Consider the following 14352-nt stretch of genomic DNA (forward strand, 5'->3'; position numbering starts at 1 on the left):
GACCGATTTTTTGCCACTTTGCTGCCACTCTTTCGAATAAAGGCAATCTAGACCGGGGTGGGGAGCACGCAGCACAAGCACACGTGTTGTGGGGGGGAGCCGACATGCTGGCAACGCCACATGTGCACTCGGAAACTCCACAGTCGTGGGGCACTTAGACAAATTTCACATTCAGCATGACAATGATTGTCTGCTGACTGTTTTCGTGATGATAGTGCGACTGGCCACACATTTTCTAAGTGCCAAACGAGCAGTGTTAGATGTTCATGTGTGTCAGGTGGAATTTGGCTGACACCTGCCGCGAGAGGGTTCGATGGGCTCGCACAGCGCACACTGCCTTTCAGCCGCTGGTGTGCACAAGTAGTTGTAGCAACAGGTGTACGAGGCATTCGAGGCAGCTACGAATTTATACATTTTGCATACGTTTCCTGCTTCATGCGCACTTTGTGCGCACATCGACCAAATTTATACTATGCGTGAAGGGGCCCTAAGATTGGTTGCATTCTCTCTTCCACAATTAGCAACTAGACCCGTGTGTCGACGCCAGCTTCTTCCAAGTGCAGATGCTAATCCTCCGCCGTCGCTCACCCAGTGCTCCCACGCAGCTCTCAGCGTCGACTTAAACACTCTGCTCACACTGATATCCATTGTTGAAGATGTTTTGTTAGCCCTCCCGGAATAACAGTAAGCACCGTGTTCGTCTCTGGAGTATAGGTCGCACCCCTGGCCAAAACGTGTAAAAAAGTGCGACTTATAGTCCGACAAATACGGTAGGCTTTACAGGTTTTCTATGTCAACAACATTTTATTGAGCCTTAAAGTAAATAAAAATGAAATTGGTCACTGGATCCTTGATCTCTGGACATAAATAAAAATAAACAAAATCTGTAGTTTTTGTCAAAAGCATTTCCTTTCAGATATTTTGGCATGAATGTCACTCCGTACCTCTGAGCTGAGTCCAGCCAGGTGCTGCACGTCAGCACAGGACATCTCATTTTGGGAGGAAAAAAAAATGTTTTGATTGATTGCAGTTTGTTTGTATCACAACATTTGGAAAGAGGTGTCAATTGATTGAAACAGTATTTCCCTTAGTTAGTAATTCTGGCTGGACTCTATCGTTCTAACTTGACTCAGCAGAGAGCCACGTAGCGTTTGGAGCTATGTGAACAGAACGGAGGACGATTCTCAATTCTCGCAACAAGACAGGAGTCCCAGTTAGTGACTTTAATCCTCACAAAAATGACTAACGATTGACATATTCAGGGATGAAAGTGGTGAAAAACAAAAAAGCTGAAACACAAAATTACCCCCAAACACCACCAGCACAACAATGTTTGAATTCTAGAAGCTCTGAAATGCAATCTGGGACTATTCCAGACAATAAACTGCTGTGAGTGCAGCATCCATTTTGGTGAAAAAAAAAAAAAACAACTTTCGTTATTCAGATTCATTCCAGTAGTATTCTGCTCTTATGAGGATGCAGCAGTTTTCTAGTTTGGCAGATAGTTCTGGAGGAAATCACTGAAGAAATAACACATTGAAAATATGGTTTGACTGAATCAAATTGTCATTAAACTTAAATAAAACAGGGATGAAGTGGAGGTGTAAGTGTCATTAGGTGTTCACAGGAAACATTTATTTCTATATTTATTTATTTATTTATTTATTCATGTTCATTGTTCGTTGGTTTTATATTTTCTGTTGTGTTTTTAATGAGGTTCTTTTTGTCTCTTTCTCTAAAATTGTATTATAGCATTATTAGTTATACAGACATATGCTCTTTGGGGTTTTAGTGGGGAAAAATTACAATAAAGTCAAATAAAACAAAGAACCAACGAAGCAGCGGGTCAGATCATTGCTTCATTGCTTCAAGGAAGAGCCGCGTTGCAGAAACGGTTGATTACAAACCCTGCAGGGTCTGTAATCAACGTGACATGATTATTTTCCCAACAAACACCCCCAAAAACAACGGCCGCTCTGAAGGACCGATAAGGGAATCGTTAAGCAAAAAGGCTATTGATGTCGGTGGATCGAATAATTTCTTAACGATACCCGAAAAGAACCGGTTCCCGATACTCAACCCTATTAGCAACTGTGCTTAAAAGTGGGGATACAGCTGCCTTTAACCGGCACACTTTCTCCAGTGTATTCCATCACCTTCATTTTCACAGGATGAATCTTGCATTTCACTTTGAGTATAATCAGCTGCTGACGGCAGGTTCACTTGGTCTCCACTGTCCAATTTAAATGGAATTATTGTTTCATTTACAATGATTCACAGAATCTATTCCTTTTTTCACTTGATGCCTGCACTATATCAGTAAAATTCCCTGTGGTTCCCCTTCTACTGTGTGCACTTTTTTCTTTGTGACACCAGCTGTGCAGCATCTTGCTTAATGATTCTTTTTATCATAATTATTACGTTTTTCCATATGCAGAACACGATCTTGGAGCATGACTTCCTCCACATTTTGTGCATTTTATCGCTGCCTCTTTTTTGTACTGTCATTTCTGCTTTACTTAGCTGTTTTATTTGTGCATGAGAACTCTGTGTGGCCCTCCACAAATCTCCAGTCCTGTCCAACGTCAAGTATGCCAACGGAAAAAAGTCGGCAGAAGGTTTGTCTGCTGGATGCTGGCTTTTTGTGCCACAAGCAGAAAATTAACTTGTTTTAAAAGTAGGAAGAGTCACAGCGCCTAATTCATTCATGTCAGTGTTTACCACAGGCATCAGTCGATTCTTCAGCAGTAACTTGCGATGAAAATAAATCCCATGATCCACCAAGACAAAAATAAAATAAAATGTAAAAAATTATAAATTACTCTGGCTGCCGTTCGTAGGGGACAGGCCGTGTGACAGCGCATGTATGCTCAATGATGTGCTTGTCAATATTTATGTAATATGCCTACTAAGCAAAAGGGTTCTGTAGGCAGTGGAAATGCAAACAAAGTCAGACTTAACTGCTCCGGTCTGTACTACACCTTGTAGTACAAGGTTGCTGTTGTTGCATTATGTCATTTCAAAATTTCGCATGCATTCTTGATTGAGGACAGCACAGTACTTGTATCCTCTTCATCTGCAGTCATGCCTTTGCAGTGTGTGCAGAATGTGGTTTTGCATTGTCTCATAGAATGCTCCCATCACACCCCATGACAGACTCTTGAAATGGAAAAAAAAAAAAAAAAGGAACAACAACCCTGTATTGTTGCACACTATGTTTACAGGAAGGATGACACCTGAAATTTTTCATTTGGTATCTTCAGTGCCAAATTGGCTGTTCAGTGTTGTGAGAAGAAATAGCAACATTACAATAAACTAAATGCTTTCACCTCCCAACTTTTTTGTTTGTTTGTTTTGTTTGGGGGGGGGGGGGGGGGGTTGTGTTGCAGACCTTAATTGCAGGACTGAATTCAACTAATTAAATGATGTTGATCACACAAAACATGACATATCTTGGGTTCATAGTGCCTGGAATTAAATGAAATAGATGTCAAAGTAAATGTAACAATCTTTTTTTTTTTCCTTTTTTTTGTTGTTGTTTGGCATTTTCTATTCCATCCCAACTTTTTCTAATTTGGAGTTGTAAAATAAGACTTTGGAAAGCTCAGTTTGAGCAACATAATGATGTTAGTGCAGCAACAATTAAAGTATGGTACATTTGAATGAAAAGTAACCAATGTTTCACTTACATGTGTGGCTATTGATGGACCCAGACATGCCAAAGGCAACATTTGCATAGCACCTGCACTGAATAATAAGGTTAATAATAAGCACCTGCACATAATAAGGTTATAGAATAAGTTTAAAAAAGTTGTTCAAGTCCATTTCTCATGTAGAAATATTTTGTTTAGAATAAAAACTTGTTTCTTGAAACTGTTTCCACTATAAAAGATGTTCAAACAAATATGTTTTTCTTAATGCAATGCACAATGTGATTCCGAAGGAACTACTGTCGGTTAGATCCTGTTAAGTTTAACAACGTAAGCTACTCTGGTAATATTACTTACACAGCTTACTGTGCCACACCTACAAAAGAGGCTGATTGTTTACTTTGTCTTTTTTCTTTTTTAACAGAGCCGCTCATCTTCTCCTTATGTGCAGATGTAGTGACCTGCACAGTGGACAGGGTCATTTGTGTTGCAGTTGTCTTACCTTCCAGAACACAGAAATGACTTTTCTTCGGTGGAAGCAGGTGATGTTCTTCAGGACCCTTTTCTTCCTCGTCGTTGGAACTCTGATCTGTTTCTTCCTGTGGCAAACTGTCTTTAACAGGCAGACCTCAACTGATGACAGAATACCAGAGCAGTACTCTTTGGACCTGCTGGGCTGCTCCGCTATCATCACAGGGGATATTCAAGGTAAAGATGCTGACTTTGAAGTTCTCGTGTCCTCAAAGAAAAGACAGCAGTTATCAGAATCGTTCTACTTGAACATAACCAGAGACTGTAAGAGTTATACTGAAAACAGAGGATTTATTACAGAGCCTCTGAGTGAGGAGGAGAACAACTTTCCTCTCGCCTTCTCCATGGTGATCCACGAGCAGATTGAGATGTTTGAACGACTTCTGCGAGCGATTTACGCTCCTCAGAACATCTACTGTGTGCATGTGGACCAGAAATCAACTGAAGATTACAAGAATGCTGTAAAGGCAATTATTTCCTGTTTCCCCAACGTGTTTATGGCCAGTAAATTAGAAAGGGTGGTGTATGCCTCTTGGTCTCGAGTGCAGGCGGACCTGAACTGCATGAAAGACCTGCTGAGTTCACAGGTCCAGTGGAGGTACCTGCTTAACACCTGTGGAACAGACTTCCCCCTCAAAACCAACAGAGAAATGGTTCAAGTGCTGAAGACCCTCAAGGGAAGGAACAGTATGGAAACCGAGGTAACCAACAGCTACAAGAAAGGCCGTTGGGAGTATCATCACAATGTCACCAACACTGTCGAGAGGACAAACGAGAAGAAGAGTCCACCTCCGATAAGCAGTCCCATGTTCTCAGGAAATGCCTACTTTGTGGTCACAAGAGACTTTGTGAGACATGTGCTGGAGGACATAGAGGTACAGAAGTTTCTGGAGTGGGAAAAGGACACATACAGTCCTGATGAACACATGTGGGCGACTCTACAGAGGATGCCAGATGTACCCGGATCAGTGCCAGCAAACAGCAAGTACGATGAATCTGACATGCTTGCCATTGCTCGTGCAGTGAAGTGGAGCTACTTAACAGGCAATGTGAGAAATGGAGCCCCGTACCCTCCATGCACCGGGACTTACAGAAGAGCTATTTGTGTTTACGGGGCTGGTGACCTTCCATGGCTCCTGAAACAACACCACTTGTTTGCAAATAAGTTTGATCCAGAGATTGATGATGTAGCTATTAGATGTTTGGAGTCATTCCTGCGTTTCAAGGCTCTGAGGTATGAGTCATTTACAAAAGAATATTTGGATAATTTATAAAGTTTTTACCAAATGTACAATGATATACTGTACTGAGAACAGGTAGCTCATGAAAATCTTGTTTACACTGTGGATACTATTGATAAGTGCTAAACAGGGGCGTAGCACCAAATTCTGGGCCCTAGGTACGAGCCATATTGAAGACCCCCCCCAACTGTTATGTTCTTTTTTATTAATGCAAACACCAAATTTCTAATGCGATTTCGATTAATCTTTTTTTTTTTTTTATTTACATGTGAGTTTTACCATTATTGCTTTAAGTGAGTTATTTTTAAAAGGCCTTTATCACGCAACATCAACATTTGACCTTGTAACAAAGTTGTGTTATATTCTCGTCAAAGACATAGCTAGAGTAGTGTTTTGTTTTATTTTGCACATACATATATCACCGACACACCACAAAGAGATTTCCATCAGGTTTAGATGCCTACAGCAACTATCTCAACAACTGACAACATATTACAGCAAGAGTCCAAGAAAGTATTTTAAAGGCCTGACGAAAGTGTAATATGTTATATTTAATTAGATATTTTCATGAAGAAAGACACAATTGTGCAGTTTACTGCATTTTATTTTTTTCTTGTGTAAAAACACAGCTTAGATGTGGTTTGACCGAAACAAATTGTCATTAAACTTAACAGGGGTGAAGTGGAGATTTAAGAGTCACTATGTGTTCACAGGAAACAGTTATTTGTTTATGTTCATTGTTAGTTGGTTTAATCTTTTCCGTTTTGTTTTATCAGATTCTTTTTGTCTGTTTCTCTAAAACTGTATTGTGGCATTATTAGTTATTATTACTATTATTGTTGTTACCTCCGCCAAGGAGGTTATGTTTTCGGTCGCGTTTGTTTGTTTGTCTGTTTGTCAGCAGGATAACTCAAAAAGTTTTGAATGGATTTTGATGAAATTTTGTGGAGTGGTTGGAAATAACAAGAGGAACAAGTGATTAAATTTTAGTGGTGATCCAGATCCCGATGCTAACGCTTTAGCATGTCTATGGCATTTTCAATGTTAAAAGTTAGCATTAAGCAGTTTCAGCTGTCATCAGTCTATATTTCCATGGTCCGACGCCCCTGGTGCTAAATATGACATATTTCACTCAATCAATCAACTTTTATTTAAATAGCCCTTTACATATTCCAAAGGGTGAACGAAGTGCTTTCCGGTATAACTAAAACTTGACAAGGACAATATACAACAACTAAATAAAATCAAGGATGATAAATAAATGTGAACATAAAACCAGAATAAAATGTCACAGCCTTCCTAGGTGTTAAAGCCATTTTATAAAGGAAGGTGTTTAGTTTTAAACATTGTTTATTTTATTTATTTTTAAAAACTAAGTTTAGTTTATTTATCAGACAGAATTCTGCATCAGACCAATAGTCCATGGTCCAAGCAGGATTTCAGTACCACTTAAGGGAAATAAATGACACACTCCAGCCTCAGTGTACCATGGCCTACACAATAAATGTATGATAGCCATCCCAGGGAGGTAACTGTGGCCAGGAAAGATTCAATGAAGGGTTCAAATTTAAAAATGCTCCAGTCATGTTGAAAAGTATACCACATTATTTGTCTGATCATAAAGATGATAAAAAAAAGTATAGTTTGGACTATCTATGCCTGAAAATTTGAAGTCATGGATTAAAAACAGAAAAAAATGGTGCTAGAAGTCAGTTTCAGTTTGTACAGGGGTTAAAAATTAAAGTTGCTCCAATTTTGGAAAATGTAATGCAAATTATTGGTTGAGTTAATAGGGTTTTAAAAAGAAATTGTGTGCACCATTTGTCATGCTTAGTTAAGCTATGGCCAGGGGTGAAAGTACGCAGTGGTGGGCACAGTTCTGCTAACCGCTAATTAGCAAAGTTAACTTTTTTGTTAGTGGATTAGCTTTTCACCTAACTTTGAAAACCATCAGCGTTTGAAAACCATTAGCTTCTGCTAAATTTAGTTCTGCTAACTTCTAGTCTGCTAACATTTATTTATTTATTTTTTTGCTGGCATAGTTAGTAAAGCCTTACAGTCAAAAACTTTCACAAACCCTAAAATCATACATGTTAGTTCCTGCCTGTTACATGTTTTGCAGCAGTATGGAGCTGAGCTCAACCCGACCCCACCAGAAGGAGCCTGGCTGCAAGTTGTTGTTGTCCATTCGGCTGCTCCCCTTTTGTTCAGGGTCACCACAGCAGATAGAGCCAGATCCACACTGGTATTCGGCACAAGTTTTACGCCGGATGCCCTTCCTGATGCAACTCCAGTTTTACCTGGAGAAACGCACAGTCGCTGGTGTTCCAAAGAGGTCTCCCATCCAAGTACTAACCAGACATCGCACTGCTTAGCTTCTGAGATCTGACGGGATCAGGCTTACGCAGAGCAGACCGGCTGCAAGTCCGCTTCAAAAAAAAAAAAAAATCACTTATATTCAACATACAGTGCCCCAGATGCTCGGCAGAAAACATCAAAAGCAAGCCAGTTTTCACTTATGGTGTGATTTATAAACAAAACTAATTCCAGACAGTTTCTCAATATTAATGTCAACTCTGTCATTTTTACAAAGTGAAAATATTGCACATATCTTTTAGTTTTAAAGTAATGCACTATTTCTGAAGGTTTGAGCATTAACACACACAGATGCCAAAAGGCATTATGGAAAAACGAGCCTCCTCTCATCACTGGTTGGTTGGTTTATTTATTTGTATAAACCAACACACAAGTTACTGTAATGTGTATGTTGTTTTTGACAAATAAATGTGTGTTTGTAAACATGTTTTTTTTCATTTGCCAAAAAAAAAAGCATTTGCAAAACTGAAAATTCTGCTTGTTAAGTGTGATTCAGCGCAACAAATAGCGACCGTGTGATAGTTGGTCGCTATTCGCACTCCCATCCAGTAGATGACAGTGTTCTATGCATTTTGGGTTAAAATGCACAGAACACTGAAACAATAAAGTTTTTCAGTTTGAACATTATCTTGACTTTGTGGTGTATTCAGTTGAATTTAGGTTGAAGAGGATTTGCAAATCATTGTATTCTCTTTTTATTTACATTTTACACAATGTCCTAACTTCATTGGAATTGGGGTTGTATGATGTGGAAATGATTCCTCAGCCCATCACAACATAAATAAACGGTACCCCACGTTCCACAGTGCAACACAGACGGCTGGTGAAGTCCCTTTCACCCTGCTGCGCTGTGTGCTGGCAACTTCGATCGGCTGACAAATGCATAATCCATCTCTGGTATAAATAAATCCCATGTGAAGTGCCGTCCCTCAAAGATAATCCAACTACAGTTGTGTTAAGGTGCGTATCAAGTAAAATGAGTATAAAATGAGAATAAAATCAAGAGTTTAAAAAGAGAGAAGAGAAAGACCACTGGCTGCTTCTGAAGAATGTTGCACACGTGGGAAGTTGACGCACTGCCAGCACAGTTCAACAGCAGTTACGGAGTCCAGCCAGACGAATACAATCTATCAATGCAAGTATATACTGCAAACACCTAAAGGGATTTTTTTACCGGACTGTACCCAAGCAGGTGATCAGGGACAGCTGTCAGCCTTTTTGTGTGCTTTCTGGATGGACAGCTCTTGTGCTCGTGCATGCACACGCATGCACATGTGACCCATGTGTGCAAGCGGAGTGGTTGGCACAGAGTTTATGAACACACACACACACATGCAGCTGGGCGAACATTTCGACCACACACTCGCACGCTGTGTGGATCACCAGTTCTACACACAGGCACATGTACAGTAGTACATGTAGGGGGTGTTCACAATAATAGTAGTGTGGCATTCAGTCAGTGAATTTGTCAATTTTGTGGAACAAACAGGTGTGAATCAGGTGTCCCCTATTCAAGGATGAAGCCCGCACCTGTTGAACATGCTTTTCTCTTTGAAAGCCTGAGGAAAATGGGACATTCAAGACATTGTTCAGAAGAACAGCGTAGTTTGATTAAAAGGTTGGTTGGAGAGGGGAAAACGTATACACACGTGCAAAAAATTATAGGCTGTTCATCTACAATGATCTCCAATGCTTTAAAATGGACATAAAAACCAGAGATGCGTGGAAGAAAATGGAAAACCATCAAAATGGATAGAAGAATAACCAGAATGGCAAAGGCTCACCCATTGATCAGCTCCAGGATGATCAAAGGCAGTCTGGAGTTACCTGTAAGTGCTGTGACAGTTAGAAGACGCTTGTCTGAAGCTAATTTATTTGCAAGAATCCCCCGCAAAGTCCCTCTGTTAAATAAAAGACATGCAGAAGAGGTTACAATTTGCCAAAGAACACATCAACTGGCCTAAAGAGAAATGGAGGAATATTTTGTGGACTGATGAGAGTAAAACTGTTCTTTTTGGGTCCAAGGGCCACAGACAGTTTGTGAGACGACCCCCAAACTCTGAATTCAAGCTACAGTTCACAGTGAAGACAGTGAAGCATGGTGGTGCAAGTATCATGATATGGGCATGTTTCTCCTACTGTGGTGTTGGGCCTATATATCGCATATAATTGGCAAAGCTTCTGGGGAAAACCTGGTCTTGTTAGGAGAGACGGCATCCAGAAGAAGAATAACCAGAATGGCAAAGGCTCACCCATTGATCAGCTCCAGGATGATCAAAGACAGTCTGGAGTTACCTGTAAGTGCTGTGACAGTTAGAAGACGCTTGTCTGAAGCTAATTTATTTGCAAGAATCCCCCGCAAAGTCCCTCTGTTAAATAAAAGACATGTGCAGAAGAGGTTACAATTTGCCATAGAAAATAACCACCAAAGACACTGTGATTCTTTCTTGCTGCGGAGAGAGAGAGAGACAGTTGCTCGAACGCTCAGTACCTTCTATCTGCCACTCGTCCGCCTCCTCTCAGCTTTTATTGTGTCAAATAAATAAGAGGGCAAAAGCAAGCATAAATCATTTAGAATGTGTCTCCTTACAGATAAGACATTATTATGGGTTTTTCGACAGAGTCAAAACAGAGCCGGCTGCATCTGGTTTCACAGGGTCGTACCATTTCCCTTCAAGGATGGTTAGCTAATTAGACTTAGCTGTGCTCGGCTCATTTTCAAACAGAAGAAAGGTTCATGTTCTCAGACATTCCATTCTCCTCAAAAAAAAAACAAAAGGTCACAGTATATGATCAGTAGTTTACTAAAAATGAAAACCTACAACCAATGTGTAAGAAAGACATTATAAATGATAACATATATGTACAATTTCTCTAACAATCTGGAAAAAAGTTTGTTTCTACCTTGTTCCATTCTTCAGTAATCAACAGTAGAACATAGGATGGTTTCACCAAAAACACCAGTTTTTCACCAAAAAAAGAGGCGAAAACAAGCTTTTGTGCACTGAAAAAAATTTGGAATGATACTTACTTGAAAAAACCTAGGCAGGTTTTTTTTTTTCCACTCAGAAATTCCAAGTAAATTTTATGAGAATTCTTAATTAAATTAGACTTGCATATTTTAGTTTATCTAAAAGAATAACTCAAGTAACTGTTGTGTGTTGGGGGGGGCGTGGCTGGATGTTTTGGTGTTCTTTTCTTTTCTTTGCTCTCCAGGTGGCATGAGGGCTGATTTGTCTGTGAAGAAGGTGCTGGCTGAAGAGTCTTCACCCTCATCAACATCATGGAAAGCACCTGTGCTTGGTGCTCACGTGCAACCTGGACGACTTGCAGCTGAAGCAGATAATTGGATGGCGTTCTGCATTTAAGTCATGTGTGATTCAAGCAGAACTGCCGGGAACTCGACCTTGTGACGTTCGTTTGTGAGACGCTGAGGACCGCGCCTGGGTTTTGACACATCGAGCCCGTGAGGCAGGGAGGGGTGAGGACACATGCTGTCAGCACACACGAAAGGTAATTAAGTGTTTAAGTACTTGTTGATAGTAACTTGGTGTTTTGTTACACAGTGTACTGGAATTGTAAAGAGAATTGCGTAGTTTGCTTCTCACTGCTGTGGCGTGAAGGATAAGTGATCCTCCACTTGTTGTGAGAGGCTGCTCATTTGCATAAAGTAAAAGAAAGGACACTGACCTGAGTGTGTTGCTGGCAGCGTGTGTTTATTGGAAGATATAGTTGTATCTGTTGATTTACCTCACCGTCTCTTTGCTTCACAGAGAATCAGTTTGTCGTGTCCACCTGGGGGGTGTTTGGCGGTGGTAGGAAGTCCAGGAGCGCCGGCTTTAATCCTTGCGGGCGCTGGAGAGCGAGCCACGATAACTCCACCAGAGGGACGTTGTTTTTTTTATGTTTTTACACTTTTAAACACAGGTGTATAATAAATAGTTTTTGTTTGGAACCGTTTTCTGGTTATTTTTAGCGCTGGGTCCTGTCTGACGCAGGTTCGCTCCTCAATCCGCGTCGACACATAACAGTAACATTTACTTGCAATTATCAACTGAATATTTTCATTGTGAAAATATTTTCATTTTCTTTAAGTGAGTTATTTTTAAAAGGCCTTTATCACGCAACATCAACATTTGACCTTGTAACAAAGTTGTGTTATATTCTCGTCAAAAACATAGCTAGAGTAGTGTTTTGTTTTATTTTGCACATACATATATCACCGACACACCACAAAGAGATTTCCATCAGGTTTAGATGCCTACAGCAACTATCTCAACAACTGACAACATATTACAGCAAGAGTCCAAGAAAGTATTTTAAAGGCCTGACGAAAGTGTAATATGTTATATTTAATTAGATATTTTCATGAAGAAAGACACAATTGTGCAGTTTACTGCATTTTATTTTTTTCTTGTGTAAAAACACAGCTTAGATGTGGTTTGACCGAAACAAATTGTCATTAAACTTAACAGGGGTGAAGTGGAGATTTAAGAGTCACTATGTGTTCACAGGAAACAGTTATTTGTTTATGTTCATTGTTAGTTGGTTTAATCTTTTCCGTTTTGTTTTATCAAATTCTTTTTGTCTGTTTCTCTAAAACTGTATTGTGGCATTATTAGTTATTATTACTATTATTGTTGTTACCTCCGCCAAGGAGGTTATGTTTTCGGTCGCGTTTGTTTGTTTGTCTGTTTGTCAGCAGGATAACTCAAAAAGTTTTGAATGGATTTTGATGAAATTTTGTGGAGTGGTTGGAAATAACAAGAGGAACAAGTGATTAAATTTTAGTGGTGATCCAGATCCCGATGCTAACGCTTTAGCATGTCTATGGCATTTTCAATGTTAAAAGTTAGCATTAAGCAGTTTCAGCTGTCATCAGTCTATATTTCCATGGTCCGACGCCCCTGGTGCTAAATATGACATATTTCACTCAATCAATCAACTTTTATTTAAATAGCCCTTTACATATTCCAAAGGGTGAACGAAGTGCTTTCCGGTATAACTAAAACTTGACAAGGACAATATACAACAACAAAATAAAATCAAGGATGATAAATAAATGTGAACATAAAACCAGAATAAAATGTCACAGCCTTCCTAGGTGTTAAAGCCATTTTATAAAGGAAGGTGTTTAGTTTTAAACATTGTTTATTTTATTTATTTTTAAAAACTAAGTTTAGTTTATTTATCAGACAGAATTCTGCATCAGACCAATAGTCCATGGTCCAAGCAGGATTTCAGTACCACTTAAGGGAAATAAATGACACACTCCAGCCTCAGTGTACCATGGCCTACACAATAAATGTATGATAGCCATCCCAGGGAGGTAACTGTGGCCAGGAAAGATTCAATGAAGGGTTCAAATTTAAAAATGCTCCAGTCATGTTGAAAAGTATACCACATTATTTGTCTGATCATAAAGATGATAAAAAAAAGTATAGTTTGGACTATCTATGCCTGAAAATTTGAAGTCATGGATTAAAAACAGAAAAAAATGGTGCTAGAAGTCAGTTTCAGTTTGTACAGGGGTTAAAAATTAAAGTTGCTCCAATTTTGGAAAATGTAATGCAAATTATTGGTTGAGTTAATAGGGTTTTAAAAAGAAATTGTGTGCACCATTTGTCATGCTTAGTTAAGCTATGGCCAGGGGTGAAAGTACGCAGTGGTGGGCACAGTTCTGCTAACCGCTAATTAGCAAAGTTAACTTTTTTGTTAGTGGATTAGCTTTTCACCTAACTTTGAAAACCATCAGCGTTTGAAAACCATTAGCTTCTGCTAAATTTAGTTCTGCTAACTTCTAGTCTGCTAACATTTATTTATTTATTTTTTTGCTGGCATAGTTAGTAAAGCCTTACAGTCAAAAACTTTCACAAACCCTAAAATCATACATGTTAGTTCCTGCCTGTTACATGTTTTGCAGCAGTATGGAGCTGAGCTCAACCCGACCCCACCAGAAGGAGCCTGGCTGCAAGTTGTTGTTGTCCATTCGGCTGCTCCCCTTTTGTTCAGGGTCACCACAGCAGATAGAGCCAGATCCACACTGGTATTCGGCACAAGTTTTACGCCGGATGCCCTTCCTGATGCAACTCCAGTTTTACCTGGAGAAACGCACAGTCGCTGGTGTTCCAAAGAGGTCTCCCATCCAAGTACTAACCAGACATCGCACTGCTTAGCTTCTGAGATCTGACGGGATCAGGCTTACGCAGAGCAGACCGGCTGCAAGTCTGCTTCAAAAAAAAAAAAAAATCACTTATATTCAACATACAGTGCCCCAGATGCTCGGCAGAAAACATCAAAAGCAAGCCAGTTTTCACTTATGGTGTGATTTATAAACAAAACTAATTCCAGACAGTTTCTCAATATTAATGTCAACTCTGTCATTTTTACAAAGTGAAAATATTGCACATATCTTTTAGTTTTAAAGTAATGCACTATTTCTGAAGGTTTGAGCATTAACACACACAGATGCCAAAAGGCATTATGGAAAAACGAGCCTCCTCTCATCACTGGTTGGTTGGTTTATTTATTTGTATAAACCAACACACAAGTTA

At 39.6% G+C, this 14352-nt stretch overlaps 1 protein-coding gene across 1 annotated transcript; it reads left to right on the forward strand.

Annotated features, from left to right (window-relative positions):
* The first annotated feature begins 4135 nt into the window (after positions 1 to 4135).
* gcnt3 (glucosaminyl (N-acetyl) transferase 3, mucin type) lies at positions 4136 to 5599 on the forward strand. The gene has a single exon (XM_034175618.1). It carries the CDS (start codon positions 4169 to 4171, stop codon positions 5453 to 5455), a length of 1287 nt encoding a protein of 428 aa, XP_034031509.1. The 5' UTR covers positions 4136 to 4168; the 3' UTR covers positions 5456 to 5599.
* The last annotated feature ends 8753 nt before the right edge of the window (positions 5600 to 14352 follow it).

Source organism: Thalassophryne amazonica, chromosome 8 (genome assembly GCF_902500255.1).
Source record: "Thalassophryne amazonica chromosome 8, fThaAma1.1, whole genome shotgun sequence".
NCBI classification, from domain to species: Eukaryota; Metazoa; Chordata; class Actinopteri; order Batrachoidiformes; family Batrachoididae; genus Thalassophryne; species Thalassophryne amazonica.